We start from the raw sequence: 24,337 nt of genomic DNA, 5'->3' as shown, positions 1-24,337 counted from the left end.
TTATTAACTATAATAGCTAATATTTAGTACCTTCCACCGCACCACTCCGCCCCTCCACATTTTAGAACTACACCGTGCTCGGCTGGTCGCTGTTCCCCCATAGCCAGCGAGGCTGCAGAGCAACAGCAGAGCAGCATGATCAGACTCACGGGGAAGAGTTCACCCCGACACGGAGCATACTATTATTTGACACGTTTGCAATGTTCGAACATCACTCAATATAACTTCAAACCAAACGCGGGTGAAACAGCGCAGGCATCGTGGTGGGGGGTGCGTGGCAGACAGCCAGCTCACAGCCTGCCTGGTGACAGGCGGTTACAGAGGTCCTGTCTCAAGTAGTCAAAGCCAAGGAGCATGCTACCATAGGCCACTGCACCGCATGTGATAAAATGAACAGCAGGATACAATCGGATCGATTATCTGTCTATCAGCAACACACGGGTGACCGCTGTGTGTCTTGCAAGTAAACGGCGGGTCGTGCACGGCTGCACGCGTCATTCAAAATCCCACTAGCGTTGCGTAAAGACCCCTGTCCAGGGCACTGCTGCTGTGTCAAAACCAACTCTTGGACGTGTGTGTGTGTGTGTGTGTGTGTGTGTGTGTGTGTGTGTGTGTGTGTGTGTGTGTGTGTGTGAGACACACCTATGTGAGTCGAAGGAATACCCATACTGTACCTATTTTGGTGTTCATATATTAGAACAGGTAAGGACTAGTAATCCAAATTGTACAATTGCTATGCAAAATATAGAATCACAGTAAATGATTAAATTCTGTGGGATAGGCCATGTCTCTGGATGAACTGAAGAATATTTGCAACCCACACTAATAATCCAGTATATCTATCTGCATGTGCAGTACCAATGCTAATTCCTCAGGTTCCTGGTACTCATCTCAAATGCAGGCACACAGGACATAAATATTGTAGCTCCCTTCCCATCATCATCCGAGCAGCGCCCAGATCAGAGACAACGTAGTGATTAACATGACCAGTAGCCTGCTCCTGGGTTGAAAGATTTACAGTTTAATCAGCCGCGATGTCACGGACATTAAAGTAGTAAATTAAGTGGTGGTGAGTGGATGACACCTGCAGAATGAAAATATTGCCCCTGGATGTGGTGTGTGGTCATCCATCTCTGGGGAACACACAGACGGACAGATATACAGACAGACAAATGGGATGGTGCCATCCATCTCATACTCATTATGCCCGCCTCCCCCGAAAGTCGACAAGGGTAACAGTCAATGAGTCTTACTTCATCTGTGTTTATGAGCTATATTTATGTTCTTTCTGTCCTCAGGCATGTGTCAGACCTGGTCCTGATAGATCCCATCCCAGAGGACATCTTTGAGGAGGACCAGTGGAAGGAGTATTGGTGAGTGCATGGCACTTTCATTACTGGGAAATGGGATGGACAGAGAGAGTGGGTAGAGAAAAAGAAGGAAGGAAGGGATAGACTGAACAGAAGATAATAATGAAGAAAAGGTCTGAATTATGGAGCAAATAGGGGTTATAAAAATACAGGATAGAGAAGCAGAGGGATGGATTGAGTGGTATGAAGGTAAGAAGGGAAGAACATGGAACGAATTGAGGGAGAGGATAAAGAGTCTGGGATGAAGAGAGAGGCGGAAGAGAGAGCAGAGAATAGTAAAGCATGGAGGAGAGAAAGTAAAGGAAAAAGAGGATTAGGTTGAAGAGACGGAAGGAAGATGGGGAGACCCTGTCTATTGTATCATCCAAGCTCCAGACTCCCTCCTCATCATCGCCTTCATGGTGAAGGAAGATGGGGAGCTGGGGAGACCCTGTCTATTGTATCATCCAAGCTCCAGACTCCCTCCTCATCATCGCCTTCATGGTGAAGAGTCCTTTTAGTTGATTATCTTTGCTGGGCGGGGCGCATTAACATGATTAATCGGAAGCCAAAGAAACTCATTAGTTGATCACATTCTCTTTCAGCGTGAAACTGATGAGGGGAGAATTGCGATGTCGTTGATGGTGACATGGTGGGGCTGTGGGGGGACAGCACATCACAGCAGGAAGTGTAATAACAGTGTTTTAATTTTACAGGCATGATTCATGTCAAGCTATAGCCATTGAAACGTCATATATAGTAGCTCATCGTCCATGCATTGTCATATTGGATGGAAGGGTGATTATTAATGATGGCAAAGAAGACTGAGCAAGCATTTTTGGCAGCAGGCCTGTCAGTTATGCTAAGCTGTCAATATCGCCCATTCTTTACACAAGGTGGCAGTATGCTACGTAACAGCATAGCATAATGATAACTAGGGATTTTCATAGCAATTTTTCACTCGATTACGGTTTGATTAGTCGCATAATGGATAAGCACATTTTTCCACGTGTTGTGGAGTAAGGAAACAGCGAGACAGGAGACCTTGGGTGCGTCGAGGTAGTTTACTCTCTTTCCACATACAAAATATTACAGTACACACGACTGTTGGTAATAATCACAACAACAGAATAATCTGGAACCGGAAAACCTCTCTCTCCCTGAACCTGTGCTCTTAAAGGCACGATTCAGTATTTTAGCCGTGACGTAAGCGCCCCCTCCAGAGATACTTCCGGGTCCTACTTTTGTGTCGCTTTTGTGTCCTCATAGAGTTATACTGTGTCCCTCCGTCGGACTAAATCTGAGACTAAAACAACCACAAAAGTCTAATTTTACCGCTTTCCTTGCCACAACAAAGCTACTGGTCTACCAAATCTGGGGAGTCAACTAAATCCTCCATATGAGATCGTATTAATGCAAAGTAGATTCAACATACTCAACCCTGCACACATACTAAATATGCCCCCGAAATATTGTACTGAGCTGACGTAACGTAGGACTACAAAATGACGTCGGACTATAATACCAAATACCTCTCCTGGTGAATGTCTCTCAATGTCATTAGATGTGGGTCACCACAGTGTCAATAGATTTTTATAAATGGGTTAGTTATTTGCATTCAGTGTTGTTTTTGGCAGCAAATTTAGATTTTAGTTTAGTCATAGTCTTTGGAATAAATCGTCACATTTTAGTTACCTGAAATGTTTTAGTGTTAGTCTAGTTTTAGTCGACTAAATGTCATAAGATTTTAGTCGACTAAATCTACAGTTGATTTAGTCGACTAAAATGTATTTTGGCGGACCTTGATAGTGTCGTAATGGCTGATTTTACACTTGCTGAAAATAGCCGATCGCGACGCGTTGTGTGCTTGTAGATCTGCTATTTTCAGCATGCAACCAAGTGTAAAATGACTTGTCTTACTTATACTGGATATTTTGTCCACTAGTCCCTTCCTAACATTTTAGTCTAGTTTTTATTTGTTGATGAAATTCAGTCAATATGTTTAGTCTTACTTTTAGTCATCATAGCTTAGTTTTCATGTAGTTTCCATTTAGTTTTCGCCAGTGAAAAAGGATAGTCTACGAACATTTTTCGTCATAGTATTAGTCTACAAAATCAACACTGTTTGCATTGCTGTGTATTATGAGCTTGTAGATCTGCTATTTTCCCCTTTTATTTTTGTAGCAAAATTTCAATAATTTTGTATGCAAATGTTAATTTGATTAGTTCGATTAACTGTTGCACCTTTACATTATACTGTAACATGGCAGTTGAGACTAGCATGCTGTTCAAAGCTGCTGTAGTGTTTGAGTCTATGGGCTATTCCTTCACTGAAAACAAAATGGTTAAATAACTTTTATAAATCAAATCTCTTTGGTCATTTGACACCATATTTCTAAAGTTCTTTCCAACAACATTGGCTCACCGGTTATATAACTCAATGAGTTTAGCCAGATAAGAAATGGATTCTTTGAAAATGGCCTAATTTGTACGTGAGTCAAAGTGGAGCAGTACCATTTATCAGGGATGTGTGTCCAATTATCCCCTGATTAATAGGCATTCATTTCCCTGCGTACATGACAGTGCACCCACAATCCAATTACTCTGTGCTGAAGCAATGGAGAAATGAAATGAGCCAAGGGCTTACATTTACTCTGTAAAGAATTGTTTTATTATTGGTTTCTATAGCAAAGGGAGCAGTGATAGTAAATGGAGTGTGATGTATAAAGATAGAACTGCAGAAGTGATATGACGCTCATCTCTTTACCCTGCACCATTGCATCCTCTCACACAGGAAGTGCGCTTTCTCCAGTTGCCTTGCATATACAGTTGGGTGCCACCGATATTGTCCCTTTATCATTTGACCCATTTAGGCCTGACCTCAAAATTTCAAAAAAATCCTTCTAAATCCTCCAGTTTTCTGAAATAAATATTTTCACGATTTTTCAAAAATAGCAGACCTACAAGCTCGTAGCGCGCCACTCGGTGGCACGCTATGAGCTTGTAGATCTGCTATTTTTCAATAGCTAAATTATAACATGTTTAAAACACCAAAAGGGGTTCCCGCCCAAAATGGGTTAACTGTCCTTTTGCGCAGATCACGCAAACCTCAGCAAAAAGAAAAGGACAATATCGATGGCCTCCAACTGTACTGTACTTACTACTTGTATACTGTAGGTTATGGTGACGAGACATCCCGGCCGAGTTTGTCCCAGTATAAGGCAGGTGTCCCAAGTCCTCCAAAAATATCTAAAACACTATAATGTCCCAGTTTAACATTCACTACCAAATTGTCCCGGTTTTCACCACAATTAATTATACGGTAACACTATGGTAACACCACATGGGGTTTACATGGAGATTATTTTCTGTTGAAAGGCACAGTCACTAATGTATGTACATAATTGTCCCATATCCTGATGAAAACATGTCAAAGAAAAAGTAAAAATAGAAACAATAGCAGATCTACAAGCTCACAACTGGTCACAAGGTTGTACACTCTATGTATGTACACTTTAGTGTAGGTGTGCATTTCTGTCAGTCTAACGCTGCACAGTAAACTCCTCCTCATTTAAAGTGTAGACCCTTATGGGTTCAATTTGGATAAGCTTTTTATGCGCATGGAGTTAAATTAACACTGGTTACTTTACTGTGCGTTATTTGGTACACAAGATAAATCCTCCAATAGGGAGCAGGGCTTCACCTGAGGAGGTTTGTGGGGAGACCGTATCAGCTTTGCACTGGGACCCGAGGATTTACACATCAAAGCCCTTCTCATTAAGGGTGGCTCACTCCCAAAATGAGTTCTGTTATATCCTACAAAATGAATCACCACCATCTCCAGGGAATAATACTCTGGAATTCTCTCGCTCCCTCTCTCTTTATCTACGTATATACTGTGTGTGTACGTACCGTATCTTTCTCTTTCTTTCACATGCATTCTAACACTTGAAAGGCTGTGGGGGGGGGGGGGGGGGGGTGTGTGTGTGTGTGTGTGTGTGTGTGTGTGTGTGTGTGTGTGTGTGTGTGTGTGTGTGTGTGTGTGTGCGCGCGCATGCGTGTGCACGTGTGCGTGCGTGCGTGCGCGCGTGTTTGTGTGTGTGCATGGCTGCGTGTTGTGTATGTCTGCACTTGGATTATGCAACTTTTTATTGTGGGGGATTTTCCTCTGAAGACATTTACTTCCCGGTGCACCTGGCAAATGTCATAGATAATTCCACCAGCCTGAATGATACTGTCCTACGAGTCTACGACGCAGTATGGAGAAGGATATAAAAACAGCATGTTGTCAGGTAGCATCGGGGGTTAGCGGTCGCCCATCTGTTCTTTCTGCCCAAATTGCATTCATGACGAGAAGCAGCGTTTCAAACTGACATTTCTTCTTCCTTTCATTGGATGAATCTGTGGAGGTTGATGAAGTTTCAACCAGCGTCTTCCCCACCCAGAATGTCTCCACTTGAAACCAACTCTCCTCTCACAATGGGGTGTTGCTCAGGGCCGGATTTAGCCAGCCCCACTCAGGTGGGCAGACAGAATTGTAAGGGGGGGGGGGGGCGACTCCACCGGCGCGGGTGGGGTGTCAAACCCACATTGGGTGGGCAGGACGCACGTTTGGGTGGGCTATGCCCACCCCTGCCCCCCCCTAGAACCGGCCCTGGTGTTGCTAGACTCTCTCTTTTTGAGGGGCGCTAGCCGGCTAGCCCCTCCTATGCCCAGCTTTGTGTGTACCCCATAGTGATGATTTGATTGATCATGTCAACAACCCATGAGTGTGTCAGCTTAGGAGGAGTGGTCCAGGTGACCGTCAACCTACATGGCTCCTAACAGCGGGCCACGCTGGATGGACGTCTGATTGAGTTACAGTATGAGTCCAAAATCAAGAGAATGCTTCCTGGCAACATTCATCATCTCCTTGTCATTAAGATGTCCGCCAAGCTGCACACAACACATAAACACAACTGTTCACGGAAATGGGCACGCACGCACGCACGCACGCACGCACGCACGCACGCACGCACGCACGCACGCACGCACGCACGCACGCACGGCCTGCAGGGACTGTGTCCTCCTCTAACCTGGAGACTGCTCAGTATGACAGCCAGCGTATGAATGTCACTTTGACTGACGACCCACTCAGGCCTCCAAAGTGCTGCTATGCCACTCATTTGGTTTGATTTATAAGCAGTGCTGGGCTTTGATGTAAGACAAAAGGAGGACGCTTCAATCCGTCTGCACCGCACTTTGTTAGCTAGATGGATTTATGTACCTAACAGGATACATGTTGTGAATGGCACCTTTTAAGTTAACACAGAAAGGGATTCAGTGTCGTAGGGCTTGATTTATTGATGTGTAGGTGTCCGCGGGACCGTGGGTGTCGCACACCAAAAATAGGAGTGATGCGTTGTGAGCTTGTAGATCTGCTATTGTCGGTACGCGACACCCAAGCGCAACTAGGTATATGACAGGCTAACTATTCAGATGGAGCATGTCAACTCAGATCTAAATAAACATGTAAGCAGCCAGGGAGCAGGTTACAGGTATAAGCCTGGAGGTCCTCACACACAGTGAACGTGACGAATATACGATGTGAACATGCATCAGAGCATATTATTGGTGATGTCTCATTCATACAGGTGGATGATTTTATTTGCGGTGAGAATTCAACCTCGTTTCAAAAAACCTCGTTATGTTCACATCCTGTGCGAATGTTCTCATGATTACCTTCTCCAGTCTCTCTGGATAAGAGCCTCTGCTAAATGTCTACATTGTGAATTGTATGACACAAACAGCAGTTTAAGTTATTGTTAATTGACCTAGTAAATGCTCCCATGTGTGTATGGACCTTGATTGTATGCTTAGTTGCATCCCTGGGTCATGCACCGACCAAACATAGCCAAACTCATAGCTGTGAGCTTGTAGATTGGCAATATTCGGTGCACAACACCCCCTCACATCTAACTGAGCATAAATCTGCCTATACGGTACATTCTTGCTTATGGGCCCACCCTGGCACCCACTCTCACCTGGGAGCTGAACCCTGTTCTAACCCTCACCCCAGCTACCCCTGGACCCCAGACTGACAACAATCACCGGGCTAAGCAAGTAGGAATGGCAGGGAAAGGAAGTAACAGTTGCCATGGAGCATAGTAAAAGACTCAAAGAGATAAGCCTATCTGAAAATATTTTGCGAGTGAGAGTGAGAGTGAGAGAGAGAGAGCCGGTGTTGATATTTCTAATAGACATGAAGGCCTGAAAATGAAATGAGCTGTATGCAAAGCTTGGCCAATCAAATCCAGATGTTACATTTTGTAACAGCTGGTTTGATTGGATGGGTTTACCATCCAATCGAATTACTTTTGTGACCGTATTTGGCCAACCAAATCTGGACGTTACGTTTGTGCTGCCCGCAAGACCATTTTAATATAGGAAGGATAGAGACGCCAGGGTTCATGTGGTTAAAGCTGTTCCTAAACCACCGCCTCATACCTCCCTCATCCATACAGTCTGTTGGCCCCAGTTCTGCCTGTTTAGTGATGTTTATCTGAGGTTACATTGTACGTTTGCTGTGTATATTTATAGTAGGACCACTCCACTCCACCACAATCCCAGTGGTGGAAAAATACTCAAAGTTTTGACTTAATAAAAGTAGATACTGCATGTACTGCAATATAGAAATACTCTGTTACAAGTAAAGATCCGGAATTCAACATTTATTTGAGTAAAATTACAAAAGTATTGGCTTCAGAATGTACAAAGTACCAAAAGTACAAGTACTACTTGTGCCAGAATGTCCCATTTAAAGTTTTCAAATGTATAATAATCTGTTGGAAAATAGCAGATCTTCAAGCACACCGTAATAAAAGTACTGGAAATTGGAAATAAAGTACAAATACCTCAACATTAAAGTAAATGTACTTATAGTTACTTTCCACCACTGCCCAATCCACTCTTATACCACTCCAACGTGGTGTGCAGCTCATGATATACAGCTCGGCCTGTGGCTCCATAATGGCTCCTGTGTCTCCACTTCCTCCATCAGCCTCTCTCTCCTCCCTCTGTCCTCCCCTGACTCAGCAGGAGAGCTCCACAGATTCCCCGGCGGAGTCACGAATGCCAATTAATTGTAATTAGCGCCACTGTAAGCGTAACTATTGCTGTTGCGCTCTGCTAATGAAGCAGGGCTGCCTCTGCCCCTGTGTGTTTACCCCATGGTAATCTATAGTATTGATGAAATTGAGGAATTTAGAAGGCTGAGGGGATGCAGGAGGAAAGGATACAACCTGAACATTGGTCTGTGCTGACTGGAGCAACAATGCCACCATGTGGCCAAACTGAGTATGGGACTGTTTAACTGAGGTTTCAAAAGTGGACTCTTTTGTGTTATCTTGCAATTATAAGCCAGTGGTTCCCAACCTGTGGGCCATGAAGATACTGCAAGTGGGCCACTAAATAATTGGCAAAACCTACAATTTAATATAAAATAATGTTAAAAACAATTACATTTTTTTTGTGATACCAGTGAATTGGAAGTATACCATGTTATTTCCAATGATCCAATCGCAACACAATAGATCAGGACTACTCAAGGGTCGCAAGCTAAAAATGTTAGTATTATTTTGAAACGCATATATTTATTTTGTAATCTAAAAAATTAAGGAAACACACAGTAAAAAGCCACATTTCCATCTATACGGAAACAAAACAACAACATTGTGATTAATGATAAAATTACAAAATGAGGCTTCATTCACAATGTGAAGAGAACACAACAGATTATCACAGGTGAATAAATCAGTAAGTGGTTAATACTCAGCTAACACCAGGCCATATCACTTTCTCTTGGAACAAACAATACAATACCTACAATATTGTTAAAAACAATGAAAATATATTTTTATTGGTATGACCATGATGGGTTCGCATGGCCCACAGGCCAAGGCTTGAGTAGCACTGCAATAGATTGATCACTAAAATGAACATGCTCTGAAAATGCACAGGGCCCACCCGGCTGCCACATTAAGGGGTCAGATGTCAAATGGGAGGGTCCGGTCACGAACAGATCTTCAAGTAGGGCCTGATCCAGATGGGAGGGTCCGGTCACGAACAGATCTTCAAGTAGGGCCTGATCCAGATGGGAGGGTCCGGTCACGAACAGATCTTCAAGTAGGGCCTGATCCAGACAAGGTTGGGAACTGCTGATGTAGGCATTGAGCATGCGCTCCTATCCATAACGGCCTACGCATTGCAAGGTCGGAGTAAGTGCTTGCATCATTTGTCAGACAACAACAGGGCAGTGGGTCTGGGTCAAGCCATACAGTAGGGAGTGGCAAGAGAACAAGGACATGCCACAAACTAACTGGGAATAACAAGTAAGCAAAGTACCTAAAGTAGCATCTAGGCCACAATGGGGCCCCCAGGGGGGAGGGCTAACAAGGGCCAATTGGAAAGGAGAAGAAAATAAATGATTGTTGTGCCAGTTTGACAAAATATATATATATATATATATATATATATATATATAAACACATTTTAATAGCTACATTTAAATTAGCTACAAGTTCACAGTGTATTACATGGTGTTGTATTGAGATCGTAGATATTTTTTATTTATTTATGCATGCTATTTCACAATATAAACTTCCTTGGTGTGGAAAGGTTTGGGATCCCCTGATCTCGTCAATCGAAATAAGTTCACAAGCAGCAAGTGCATATAAACCCAGACAGAGCTTTAACGCTGGTGTAGCTTGGGAATCGATTCATGATGATTTACTCATGTCAGGGTAGGATTAGGAATGATAGAGTCATCTTCATTCCTCAGGACAGAAAACGAGAGTCGAAGTCGAACAGACTCAAAAAGCCAAACCTTTTGCTATTTTCACTACTTTTGGCCATATCTTTATCCAAAAGTAAAGAAAATGAAAGACGACACAGTGGGGCACACGTTAGTCCGACTACGTGGCCGGTTAAGACTCACCCTTGGCTTCCGTGTGCGGTTAGGGTTAGGACTTAGTATTGGATTATTGGGACATTGGACTAACGATACGCAGTACGCATCCCCTTCACAGTTCAATCCATTCAACACAATCCAACCTGTTCTCTTTCTATAAAGCAACCAGGTAGTGTTTGTGTGTGAGAGAGAAGGGGGTTTGAGTGAATGTTGTGTTGGCTGGCTGCAGATTGTCCTAAACACAACAAGGAGAGCTGTTGTCCACACATATCAGAACTCATGGTCTCAGAAAAACCTGGCCTGTATATAAAATGTATGAGCTAAATAATAACCAGCTTAAACAAAGCCGCTTTAACAAACAAAACCACTGGTACAGTTTAAATATAACAAACCCCATTTCAACCAGTTTCACTCACCAATTACCTGGGTAATGAATCGACACCAGTAATTAGCAGAGGGCACCACAACTGTTTTGACTGATCATACAATATAACAAAGTTGGTCAGAATTTAAACAATTGTGTCTCAGTAGACCTGTGACTGTGTGATTCACACCATTCACTTCACAGTAGGCTGACACAGTGACACTACTACTTTTACCAAGCTGTGACTAGTCAGTGACTGCTGATTGGTTGTGGAATCCCCACCCACAGGAATACACAGACAGCAGTGAAACCAATACAATAACCAATACATTTAACACAGAGCTATTACCTGGGTTACATAAACATTCTATATAAGCACACATACCAAGTATTATTATTTTCATTGTGGTGAAAATGGTGACAATTTGGTAATGAATGTTGAAAATCAGGACATTTTTGTGTTTTAGAGATATTTGTCAGGACTCTGGACACCCAGCTTGAAACCAGAACAATCGTGGATACTTCTGATAAGTTCCAAATGACAATTATCCGGTAGGCAAATAGAAATCTAGGCTACTTTATTGTGACACTTTGTGCACCAGTTGAAACATGTTAGATTCATGTTTTATATGAAGTCTTTCTAAAGGTGGCCTTACACTAGCCGATAATCGGGCATTTTTGACGCTCGGGGGGTGCCCGACCGCTCAAAGCGCGATCGGGATCGGCCCGATCAACATCAAGAATGTTTGATATTTGCTCTGCCCCGCTCCGATTATCCTGTAGTGTGTGGTGCTATCAGATTTCAGATTGAAAAAAATCGGCTAGTGTAAGGCCACCTTTACTGTACATTGAAGACTGTCTTAGTTATGTTACCTAATGATCATTGGTAATTTAACCACTTACATCATAGTTATTATATATAGTTATATATAGTAATACTATATATATTATATATAGTTCATTGACCGGGGTCCCCCAGGGATCTATACTCAGCGCTCTCCTCTTTCCCCTCTACACCAAATCTATTTGCGGAAATAGCCAATCTACAGTAAAAGCTCAACGTGTAGCATTGTGCTGCATTATGAGTTTGTAGAGCTGCTATTTTCACCTATTTTCACTGAATGTTTGCCTACTGTACTATGACATGCGCAGATTAAGGATGCTAGGGTCCATGTGGTTAATTAAATCACTTTCACTGTTATTGTTCTCTTTCTCTTATCAGAAATAGCCAGTGGTGAAAGACAAAGAAGCACTCTGAGTTTTTGTAGTAATATCACAAGTTACAACAAACAAGTAAAAGAGTTTGGGGGTCCCTGGCACAACATATTTTCAGACCGTAATCTGCAGGCCAACTGCATATCAATGTGGTCCCTGACATGAAAATGTTTGAGAACCACTGTTGATATATGGTGAGTGTGGTAAACGGAATGCTCGCCTCAAAACACCCTCGCCCTCATTTTTGAAGAAATACGTTTACTCTAAACTGCCTCCCCCTGGCCAGCTGGGGCGCCTGATGGAGGGGAAAGGAACTGGTTGGAATAACGTGTTCCTTCCACGCGCTACGTCCAACCAGGGAAACTCCCCCCTGTCAGGTGTAAAGGAGCAACTTGGACACTCATGCATGAAGGAAGCATGAGTTCAAGTCCGTTGCTCTCCCCAGGTTGGCGGAGGGTGTGTAGAGCCCAGGATCACATCAGATAATTGACACAGGGGTGAAAAATGGGTTACAAAATCGTGGGATAAAAAATATTTAAAAAAAGAAGAAAAAAAAGAAATACGTTTAGGGGTAGTGCATAGTTTTACTGAGGTTACGTTAAAGAATAGGGTTAGATTTTGGCACCCTTTTACTGAGATTAAGGTTAGGAATAAGGTTATGTTTAGGCATAATTTACTGAGGTTACGTTTAGGAATATCAGGTAGAGACCGCTCCGAGGTCGCTGAATTTGCGACTGTGTTTTGAGGTGAGCGTTCTGGTATTGGTGAGGGCTTATGTGAAAGTCAGTGTAACATTTAGCTCCATGCTCAATGCCTCATTCATGTAATAGGTGGTAGAAGCTCCTCTCTTTGGCTAATATTACGCTGTAGTGATTTGACTCGCTGGGGATTATTCTCTTCCAACAGGGCTCAAATTGTCACTTTCTCTGTGTGGGTACAACAGTTGAAACTACCTAATCATGCAACAGAGAACGTAAATATTCCCATTCTCTTGTAATAGTCGGTGGAAGCCGACGTAATAGTCATTTTCTAAGTGCTCTGCCTCTGTGTGAGAGTAATAGTACAGTAGGGCTTGGCGTTAAGGGTCCATGTTTAAATGTTCTCTGCACGTAGTAATAGTTGGCAGAAGCTCATGTAATAGTTGGTGTTTTGTCTGTGAGCGGGCTCTCAGGTAACAGAGTCCCTGCATATTGAATGAGATGGTAATGAGGGGGAGGGGAGGGGAGGGGGAAGGCCTTATCACTGCAGGGCCAAATTCCGACAGTGAATTGCGCAGTTGTAACAAAAGTAACAGAGCGTCCATTCAGCCTGCACTAATCCAGATGGGAAAGTCAAACAGCAGAAAGTCCATGGCACAAACTCATTTCATCACTTTATTAATTTAGATATTGCCTCCTCGCTCCTGCGGGGAGAGAGAGAGAGAGTGGGAGGGGGGAGTGTGGGGGGGGGGACTGAAATGACCAACATCGGTGAGGCGTTTTGCTCTACATGGTTCCCCCACTACGTCTCCTCCCGTTATCTGTTTAATTCATCCCGCCAATCTTGGCTGTCTTTACCCACTAAATTTCCCTTTGACACGCATGCCTTGCTTCGCATAATCCCCACTCCGGGGCAGAATTAAAAATGGAAAAAAGAGGAGGGAATAGGACAGGTGGCTGGAGAATCCTTGAAATAATGTTCAATGCCAGGTCCAGGAATGATTTGACCAGATTCAAACTGGGGGCCTGATAGGGAGTCAGGCTTTTTTCATATTTTGGAATCGAGAGAGAGATGGGTGGTGTGTGACAGGTAGACTGAAAGTCACCAAAGAGCCAGGCCGAAGAGTCGCTTCTTTAAATTGTGGTGGCAGCATGACTTCAGGGGGTGGAACTGTAGCATGCAAGATGAGAATGTCAAAATGTCACTCTTCAGAGGTCTGATTTGAAAAAGTTTTCTCATTCGGACAAAGCTGAAAATGAGAAGTGTAGATTTATTTATTTCTCTTTTTCTTTTTCTTTTTCTTTTTCTTTTTCTTTCTTTCTTTCTTTCTTTCTTTCTTTCTTTCTTTCTTTCTTTCTTTCTTTCTTTCTTTCTTTCTTTCTTTCGTTCTTTCTTTCTTTCTTTCTTTCTTTCTTTCTTTCTTTCTTTCTCTCTTTCTTTCTCAGCCTGCATCCAGTATTGACCCGTAAGGAATTCTTTCCTCTGAATGAGGCGGAAGCGTTTATCTCTCAACATCCATTTAGAGCGGTTGAACAGCCATTCATTGGTGTTTATGTCAGTCTTATCTGACCAATCAGTATTGACATGCCGCGCTAGAGCACAGCATGATATTTCAACACAGCTATGTGGGCAGCAGTGTACCGTATCAACAACACATGATACGGGGGGGGGTGGATCTTTTACACATGAAAAGTGTGTGTTTATGATTTTGGGTCGTGATAAAAAGGGCATAATGGTAACAGAGCACTGCAATTTATGGCGGCATGCAATATTGACATGTGCAATGGAGGCTAAGATGCTGCACGATGTGTTTGCTTTGTCAATGCCTGGCTTGTTAGACCATGTGAATGGTGTTAATGGTTTCTATGGTTATTGGGTTGGCAAGTTAGAAAATTAGTGGAAGACGTATTTTATTTGGAGACCAGATCCAATTGTCTAAGACTAGGGGCCCTATTGGACAATAGCTCATTTATACATCTATCCATAAATGCACCTAGTCTCTGTATGTATGTACGTACGTACGTACGTACGTACGTACTTACGTACATACGTGTGTATGTCTGTATTCCACGTAACTTGAGAACCGTTCGCACCACCAACTTCAAATTCGACACACACGTTCCACACCCCCACAGGGAGTGCAGTGTCCGGTCTCGAGTCCGTCGGATAGCCAGTTGTCCACAACAGAACAGAGCATTTCCAACTTGCATCGTTCCAAGTAGGCCAATGCCCAATGGGCACCGCTCTAGAGGCTCTGGACAGGGACCCTGCCCAGGCTCTGGACAGGGCCCAAATTAGCCAATTGAACACACCTGATCTATATGGAGCTGGCACAAAATATTTTCAGATGTGGGTCCGTGGCCTTAATCTATACTTTTGGACAGGTCCTTGACCACAATAGAAACAAGTCCCCAGTACGTTTTTGTACTGGGTACCACCGTGCTGTTTACATTTCTGACTAATAAAGTATTCAATCAATCAATCAAAATGACATGAAAATGCTTGAGAGCCGCTGATAGATACTGAGTGTCTTGGGGCTGCTGTGCAGTATTTGGGGCGTCATGTCGGGGGGCAGGCTGTGCCATGCGCTGCCACAAGGCGGGCGGTGCTATTGATTGGGCTCCACAGGCTGAGACCAGCCAATTCAGAGCACCAGTGAGCCGAGACCGATTGGGCCTCCTGAGTTACAAAATCCCAGCGCTCTTCTTCTCATCTGCCAAGAAAAAAAACCCTGTATTTCTCATTCTCCAGTCAAATGTGTCCAGGAAGAAGTTGCATTTTATTTTAATGGAAATGTACTTTTATGAAGAGGAATATTCATAGTTTGGTTAGGACTCTTCGCCATCCAATTTTCTTCCAATACCTCCGACTGTAGTCGAAACGTTGTCCATTCAGTCAGCATTCACAGTACTTAAAGGTGCAGTAAGTGATTTTCTTTTGTTAAAATAGGTGTTAAATAGCTCTATATTCTGATAGCAATCATTGATATAAAGTGCTCATTCAGTAATAGTGGTCTCCCTGTTTCATGTTTCATGTTTTCATGTTGGGATGCCATAACCAATTTCATCCCAAATCAGGAGAGAGAACTAATACAGACTATAAGGATAAAGAAGTGAAATTGGAGGTGATAACACAAAGAAAAGAGCAGACACATTTTAAACTGTAACATTGAAGCTGATAAATGCGTGTCTCCTGATTGGCTGAAATTGGCAAAAAAGGAGAGATACAAGGTTTCTGGCCCACAGCAACGATACCAGACAGACAGTAACAAGGTCACAAGCTTGAAGATCTTCTATTATTGAATTCTTTTTGAAAAATCTTGGAACAAATGTGGAATCATTTCGAGTTAACAAAAAACACAAATCCTCTCTTCCGGGGGTCCCTGGCATAAAATCTTTTCAGATGGGGGTCCACGGCTCCACGCGCGGGCAAACACATTTGAATTAGGGGGTCCTTGACCACTGACGTAGCTGATAGCAGTGTGCTTGTCTTCAGGTACGGCAAGCTGCTGCCATCGCTCCAGGTCAAGCAGTTCTCAGCTGCTACAGGGCTGAGTCGCATGCTGATCATCCTGGGTGTGATTGAGCCAATCATCAAAGGACACGACATCTCAGAGGACGTCATACAGCGGCAGGTCAGGACAGCATGCATGCATGCACGCATGCACACACGCACACGCACACACACACACGCACACACACACACACACATACACCTCACAAACCTCAGGCTACATTCATTGTCACACAAAAAAAAGTCCAATAATTTCCTTTTTGGACAGTGTGAAAGTCACAGAGGGGCTCAGGGTTGTTTTAAAGATGTTTCAAGGTTCAGTACAACAATGCAACAGTACTAAAGGGTTCTATTAATAGCAAACTGCAAAGTCTTAGAGTCCTTGGCTGTTTTTATATTGGCTTACTTTTTTTGAGTGCGTGTGTATGTGCTTCATTTCTAATTACTGTAGGTTTCTTTGACCTTGATAATAAAAGAATTGTAATGTTGTGAATGAAAGTTTTATTTTTAAAGGTAGATAATTCACATGTCTGTACTGTACACAGTAACAAGTACGACAGGACCTCACAGTTCAGAGGGAGAGTGCAGGACAATGCATTGCCATCATCGTCCTCTGTGCATTTACGCCACAGCCACAGGGTGGTGCTAGTGGAAGAATAATCCCCTCCGTGTGGAGACCGGAGAGATTGGAGTGCATGATGTTGTCGGTAAAACCATTTCCCTCCGTTTCATCAGAAAATGTGCATTTGCCGTTTTATATGACGCCAGATGTCATTTTGAATAAATGAATTGCAAGCCAATCGACGTGACATCGCAAACAGTGCAGCATCTCCTGATGCATGCTGTATGGTAAACTCAGCATTTTGACAGGTCATTGTGAACAGCAGCCTCGTGTGGAAGGCTGTTAATCCATTCAGGCGAAATTTAAAAAAAAAACTTTTCTAAATCATGACAATTTTCTGAAAGATTTGAGGCACATTTTAACGATTTTTCAAAAATAGCAGACCTACAAGTTCATAGCGCGCCACTCGGTGGCGCGCTATGAGCTTGTAGATCTGCTATTTTTCAATAGCTAAATTATAACAATGTATGTAACCACCAAAAGGGGTTCCCGCCCAGAATGGGTTAATATTAGCTTACAAGCTTTTCCAGCCCCTATTCTGTATTAGTGCAGATGAGCTTCTGTGTGTGAGGATGTTCCTTCACAGTCTGTGTCATAGCTGCTGGGATCTGGAGTGAATCAGTAGGAACAACATCAGCAGCAGCAGCAGCAGCAGCACAGTGACACTCCTGTCTGTCACATGGGCCTGTACTCATTTGACTTACTGTGGGTAAACGTCCCGGACAAGAGGAGCAGTAATGGATTGTTGTTGAGGAACAACAACCAATATCCTTACGCAACACGCCGAGACATATCGCCGCTGTCCGTCCGGGGGGGAAACCTTGTCTGTTCCAAATTGTTCGTTTTCACAGAAAGAAAAAAGAACCTGTGTTCCAAATGGATCCAATGTAGTTATTATTTAGTCACAAGCTCGTGTTGATATCTTTCATGGATTGAATACTTGTAAAACACACAGATACACTTTGTTTTGGGAATGGTGAAAATATCAGATTTACATGCTCTTTTTTTTTAAAGAAAAGGGTTGCAAATGTAAGCTTTACATCAGTTTTTAAGCCTACATCAGAATTATTTTTTTCAAAGAATTTAAAATGCATACACATAGTGATTTGTTGCATTATGAGTAGGGTTAAAGTGGTTAAGTGTGAATGACGTTTCCTATTGTATACTGTGTGACTGTATACGGTCATCACTCACCACACACACACACACACATACACATCTAGTGTGTAGATGACTGTTTCAGGTTCATTATTATTATTTATTATTTAAATAATATTATGAATGTCACCGATATGTCATTGAAATAAAATTGAGGCGCCACTGATCCATTTTAAGAGGCGTAGATGATAAAGAATCAGGAATTAACTTCAGGTTTGACCGATTCAGGTTCAAACCTAAGCCATTTTAAGACACCTTGTGCTGCCATGTCCACAGTCTGATGGCAGTAGTGATGAGGGACATGTCCACAGTCTGATGGCAGTAGTGATGAGGGACATGTCCACAGTCTGATGGCAGTAGTGATGAGGGACATGTCCACAGTCTGATGGCAGTAGTGATGAGGGACATGTCCACAGTCTGATGGCAGTAGTGATGAGGGACATGTCCACAGTCTGATGGCAGTAGTGATGAGGGACATGTCCACAGTCTGATGGCAGTAGTGATGAGGGACCATGTCCACAGTCTGATGGCAGTAGTGATGAGGGACATGTCCACAGTCTGATGGCAGTAGTGATGAGGGACATGTCCACAGTCTGATGGCAGTAGTGATGAGGGACCATGTCCACAGTCTGATGGCAGTAGTGATGAGGGACCTATTTCAGCTTTCTGAAGTATTACAGTTGTTTCCAAGGAGATAAGGACAATCATTGTGCTTGAATTCCCCAAAGAAATAAAAAGGTTTTTGAAGATGGACTAGAGTGAAGGTTAACGCACGCACGCACGCATGCACGCACGCACGCACGCACGCACGCATGCACGCACGCACGCAAGCACCCACGCACGCACGCACGCACGCACACGCACACGCACACGCAGACAACTCAATAGAGCATGCAGTCCATTTCTCAAGGGCATGTTCTGTGACCACTGCTTAATTGAACTGGGGCAGAATTGTTTGGCTGCTATGTTAATGGAAGTGAATCTTCTTCTCATCATGTGTGATAGATTAAGTTAAGGGCAGTGTTGTTGCTCAGTTTGAGAATTTACATCCGATTCTATCGTCCTGTGGCCTTTTTTTCTTATTTATTTATTTTTTAACCAAATCTTGGATCTATTCTGTTCTATTGTACAATGGGCTTGAATGCTTGTCAATCAGGATCCATTCATCAGATACATTTTTATACATTTTTAATATACATTTTACTACTTTGTGTCATCACCTCCAAAGTCACTTGTTTAATCTGCATCCTGTCTGAGTTTTCTATCCCGATTGGATCATATTGGTATACCGACCTGGAAATGCATTTTCTGTTTGATAAAGAGCTGGGGAGACATGGACACTAGTATAATACAGAATATAGAGCACTTGTCTTTAACACTTACTTCAACCAAAGAAAATCACTTACCCTATCTTTAATCAAAGTAGTAATCGATAGGAAAAAAAATCTATTGTTGTAGTCCTACTGTGCTTTGATCTCATCTCTGTCTGGTGGATATTACCTCATATGTCCCAAACTGTAGCAGAAATACAAGCTTGATACCCATCTTTTTGTGCGTTCAAGCTTGTGGATCTGCTACTTTTCTTTTATATATGTTTTTTTGTGGCTTTCGCCTTTATTTTTATATTTATGGAGGGACAGACAGTAGGCTGACAGGAAATGGGGAGAGAGATGGGGGGAAGACATGCAGTAAAGGCCGTCGGGATTGGGAGTCGAACCCGCGGCACACTGCCAGACTGGATTACCAGCCAACTGAGCCAAGGTGCCTGGACCGCTGAGCCATGGCCCAGGCGGATCTGCTACTTTTGATGCTTTTATGTGATGTGTTAATTAACAAACAAAAAAACCCCACAAAAAATCTAATTTAAATATGAAGAGGTTTCTGTCCAAAAGCAACGATATGATATTATGGAGAGCAGCAGCCCATTCTTTTATCAATGGCAGATGGCAGGAGTTCACTAATGCAAAACACATTCCTGGGCCATGTGAGTAACTGAATGCTGGAATGTAATGGTAAGATCTTTGTATTAATATAATTTCTCCTTTTTAAATTCTAATTCATTTCTTGTTTTTCTGCTTCTCTCCACGTAGAAATACCTGCTAAGTAACCCGTCCCATCAGAGCAGTGCAGTGGATGAGCATTATTTCCTCAATGAGAGTGCTGCTCAAGTCAGGTATGACAAACTGCTCCTTGATTAGTTATTATAATTATCATTTTTAGTTGATTACTATTAACAGACTGTATGCAAAGCTCATCCTAAATGCTTTGCTCAAAACTCCTTCATGCAATGTGCTTGTCATCATGGACTTGCTACTCAAAATTAGCAGTTCATTATGTAACTAAATAACTATGCTTAGAATGCTGTATAAACATGAAATCAATAGAAGTTGTTGCTTTATTATTGTTGTTGTTCTTCTTCTTTAAGGGATATCACTAAATTTAAGCCTATTTCCAGTCGGACATCAGTGAGTGTGATCACTGGAGACTCTTATGATGAGCAGATTCCACAACATTTAAACCAAGTGAGAATTTACATTAACTTCGTGATGAACTGTTAAAGGGGCATGAAACCCTAGTCCTGAATTTATTATTTTCTTATTTTTCCCCCCAAGTTCAGGTTTCAGAACTGCATAGCAGGCTAGTAAGCACCACACTGTCACATAATAATAATGGGTATTCTTTATGATTTAGGTGTGCCCAGAGTCACGGGTGCCAATGGTCAATTCACATACTGTACTTAATCTGACACACACATTATTAATCTTATTAGCTGCAGCTGTGTTGCTTACATCATGATGTACATACTATCAATAAATAGGTCAGCATTATGCAGCCTGCTATGCTTGTAGTTTTGTTTGTTTTTTTCTTTTTTTTTACCAGAAACCCTAACCCTAACCCTACATGAATGGGGTTCAGCCAAATTTGTCATGCCTGTGGTTCTCCTTGAAAATGAAAAATTTAATTTCAAAGGGCAGTTCACAAAAAAAACAGAAAAAAAACAATTTTATCGATTTCTGCCGTCACCCCAATACAGTGCAATTGGTTTGAGAATTACATTTCAAAAACTCAACAGCAGAACTTGTCCTGGTACCTTGTTGTTAATAGTTTCACCCACTGAGAAGTATTTCTTACTGCAGTACACCCGCTATGGGTACATCCAGACAGTAGCTTCAAGAGGCGTCAAGAAAGCACGTAGAACAGGCGTCTCTTCCGGTTTTTAAACAGCTAGTGGATGGAAATGGCGCTAGTGCGCAGCTGCAACTTGTAATGCCGGTCTACGCGCTTTCTTGACGCTTCTTGGCGCTACTGTCTGGATGTTGTCCTGGTCCATAAGGCGGATAGTAGCACCTAGTCTGACTATTGAGGAGGCTGTGGTCCTGATTAACCATTCAAAACACGAGGGTTCTACAGTACCTCAGACACACAGCTAGTTGTTGATCATCTGGATCAATAAGCAGGTGATGGTTGATATGTATGTTTCCTCACATGCCCCAAAAGGCATGCAACAACTTTAAAACAAAACTTCAGGGACTACTTTTAAAATCATTGCTGTCTGAAACTCTGAAGACGTTATTAAATTAACTGCAAGTCTATAGTTTAATAATTGACGACCGCCTATAATGACATGCCCAAATTTGGGATGCCAGGGATAAAGCAGTTAATAATAGTATTATTTAGTGTTACGTACAGTGACAATTGAATATTTCTCATAACAGATGGTCGCAAAACATCAAGCTAAGTTCCTGGATGAGTCCTACCCATCAGCCACGCGTATTCACGTCCCAGGAACGGACCGTCAAATGATCTACAAGAGTCCGTCCATCATCAGCCAACACCTGAGGAAGCTGGTCAATCAAAGGCAGTCCAAACCACAGAGCGAGTGAAGCATTTCTTTACTTCAGTGTTTCTCAAACGTTTTCCACTGAGTTACAGACCAGTAAGGGTCCATTTGGTTCCATTATTATGCTCAGAGTTACAGACCAGTAAGGGTCCATTTGGTTCCATTTGTATATGCTCAGAGTTACAGACCCGTAAGGGTCCATTTTGGAACCACCTCCAGGAACCCTGAGATTCCTTGGGCCCACTTTGAGAACCACTGCTGGACTTACTTGGTCAAAATAATATTGACAGTCTCCGATATGTAATAGAAATAAAACTGAGGAGCCACTGATCCATCATGCCCTGCCATGCAAGTTGTTTCCCATTTTCAAATTGTCATTAAATTGTCATTTTTTACAAGATGAGATGCTTTTCCAATTTTGTATATTTCTTTTATTAACATGTTGGTCACAGTTGGTTACGGTACAGAGCAGAACTGTGATTTGTTGTGTGTGTGTGTGTGTGTGTGTGTGTGTGTGTGTGGGGGGGGGGGGGTCATGTATGATATCTCATACATGGCTAATCAGTGCCAAAAATTGTTGAAGTACATTATATGGAGACAATAAGTAAAAAAGGAATAAGATATGCACATCCCCACAGTTTTTAAAAACGGTGCTGGATCCAAAGAAATTATCAAATGAAGAAAAAAGTGGAATGTCCGCACACGATTATGACTGCTCCCTGTCTTTATTTCAACCTAACAAACAATGTTTCGCCCTTCCGGGGTTTCTCAAGTTAGAACTTGAGAAAGCCCGGAGGGGCGAAACATTGACATACAGTATATCCGATATCGTGTGCGGACATTCCATTTTTTTCTTACTTCAAGACAATGCCAGTAAGGTTTTGAGCTATTTACAGCTTACGCCTGTCTTCAAAAAAAATGGTGTACTGAAGAATCTCACCCTTTTGAAACATTACGTATGTTATTTTATCTAAAATAACAATATGAATGGCTTGAATATACAAGCCATTCACAATTGTGCTTTGGAAATGCCTTAAAAACATACTTCCTCACAAGTGCTGTATTTTTGAGCTATATTGAATTTGAGCTTGAAGAGCTTTTAACTATATTGACAAACAGGTTCCAGGTTATTATTATGTAATATATTGGACAGAACTTAAGCAACCACAATATCTGAAAAAGAAAGCAGCTGGGCTAAAAATGCTATGTGGTGTTATTAATTCGTAGTTGTCTCAATGTCTATTTGCAGTGCATCTACTTCAATCAGAATCAGAATGGTTAGGGATATTATTAAGAAACAGTTGTGTGACAGTCTGGAATATGAGGGAATTTGTCTTATTGTAAATAAAAAAGGTTGACATAATTTAGCATCTGACTACTACTTAATGCCATGTTGGTTACTGATTAAAATAATAAATCAAATTAAAACTGAAAGAAAGAACAGACAGCAGTGGATTATCCTGAGGATTTAAGTTTAATTATGACACCACATCAAAATAAAAATTTCCAACAGATCTGGAATTGTATTCCACCCATATACATGCATAGCAACAACGTTTTTTAAGAAACATTTTTCTCCCATAATTAGGACATTGGAATGATCATTTTACATCAGTAACCCAACCAACCTCCCACCCGCCTTGTTCGTCAGCAATAAACTTAATTCTTGTACAATTTATGTTTTTCTTTTCCCTATGGGGTTACAAATAATTATATGCACAGTCCCCATTTCATAATACTGCTTTCAGTAATGTTCCCTCATTTACAAAGTATTGCATTGAGAGCAAATTTCAAAAAGGGAGACCAAAGTGTATCATCAAACAGAAATACGAGTACTGTACAAGAATGCTGCCATCCTCATGAAAACATCCACATCTGAATTGAAGAAAAAGACAGGGACAAACAGCCACATATGTATGCAAAGCCATGTGTATATGCCAAAATGTAAAGCCTAAGTTATACGTGATTGCATGCGGGTGTTGTACACTGAAAAAGGCCAATCTACAAGCTCACAATGCATCGCAGCGCAATGCGTTGTGAGCTTGTAGATCAGCTATTTTCTGTGCTCTATACCTGCTCACAACTGAGTATCACTGAGGCGTAGGATTGTGCCTGATTATCACCTCCAAATAGTGATTTGTAAGGCCAACAAGTCATGAATAGCAAGCTGCAAAGTGACATTTTGGGCATATACAAAAAACTGGTACAGCAAATAAGAATACACAAGTGCCTCAGTAGCTATTTTTGTGTCTAAAATGCATCTCATTTTTGTATTCTGTCTATTGTTTCATTGAGCCTACATTACAGTGTAAACGATGTGTGCTACACAAGAATGACTATACAATAACATTACAAACAACTCTGATATAAATTTCATTTTGAATTTAAATTAAAATCACTACTCCTATTAATACTGATTGTAAAATAAATAAATGTGAAAGTGGCACCAATATTACTCTAGATTCATTTTTTTTCTTTTCCTTTTTTATCCAATGGTTTTGCATTTTTCAGTCTTAAAACGATGAAAGAAGAATCTTCTCTTGATTGTCCACAAGCAGCATTCAGAACTGCATGATGCACTATTCCAGACACAACAGTGTACCAAAACAGAAGAAAAAGGGCAAAATTG

The 24,337-nt window shown here is 42.0% G+C and overlaps 1 protein-coding gene across 1 annotated transcript in view; it reads left to right on the top strand.

The window, feature by feature from the left end:
- Positions 1-22,111, top strand: part of LOC306924502 (uncharacterized protein) — a 32,303-nt gene extending 10,192 nt beyond the window's left edge. The window contains exons 7-11 of the mRNA XM_079503031.1: positions 1,299-1,373; positions 16,070-16,208; positions 19,958-20,040; positions 20,293-20,389; positions 21,584-22,111. Coding sequence (XP_079359157.1) covers positions 1,299-1,373; positions 16,070-16,208; positions 19,958-20,040; positions 20,293-20,389; positions 21,584-21,751 — 562 coding nt within the window. The 3' untranslated portion in view covers positions 21,752-22,111. The remainder of the gene's footprint in view (positions 1-1,298; positions 1,374-16,069; positions 16,209-19,957; positions 20,041-20,292; positions 20,390-21,583) is intronic.
- Positions 22,112-24,337: the final 2,226 nt, after the last annotated feature.

The sequence above is a fragment of the Electrona antarctica genome, assembly GCF_951216825.1.
Source record: "Electrona antarctica genome assembly, chromosome: 6".
Classification (NCBI taxonomy): domain Eukaryota; kingdom Metazoa; phylum Chordata; class Actinopteri; order Myctophiformes; family Myctophidae; genus Electrona; species Electrona antarctica.
Note: the sequence above shows the minus strand (reverse complement) of the source record. Positions and strands in the feature narration are given on the sequence as shown.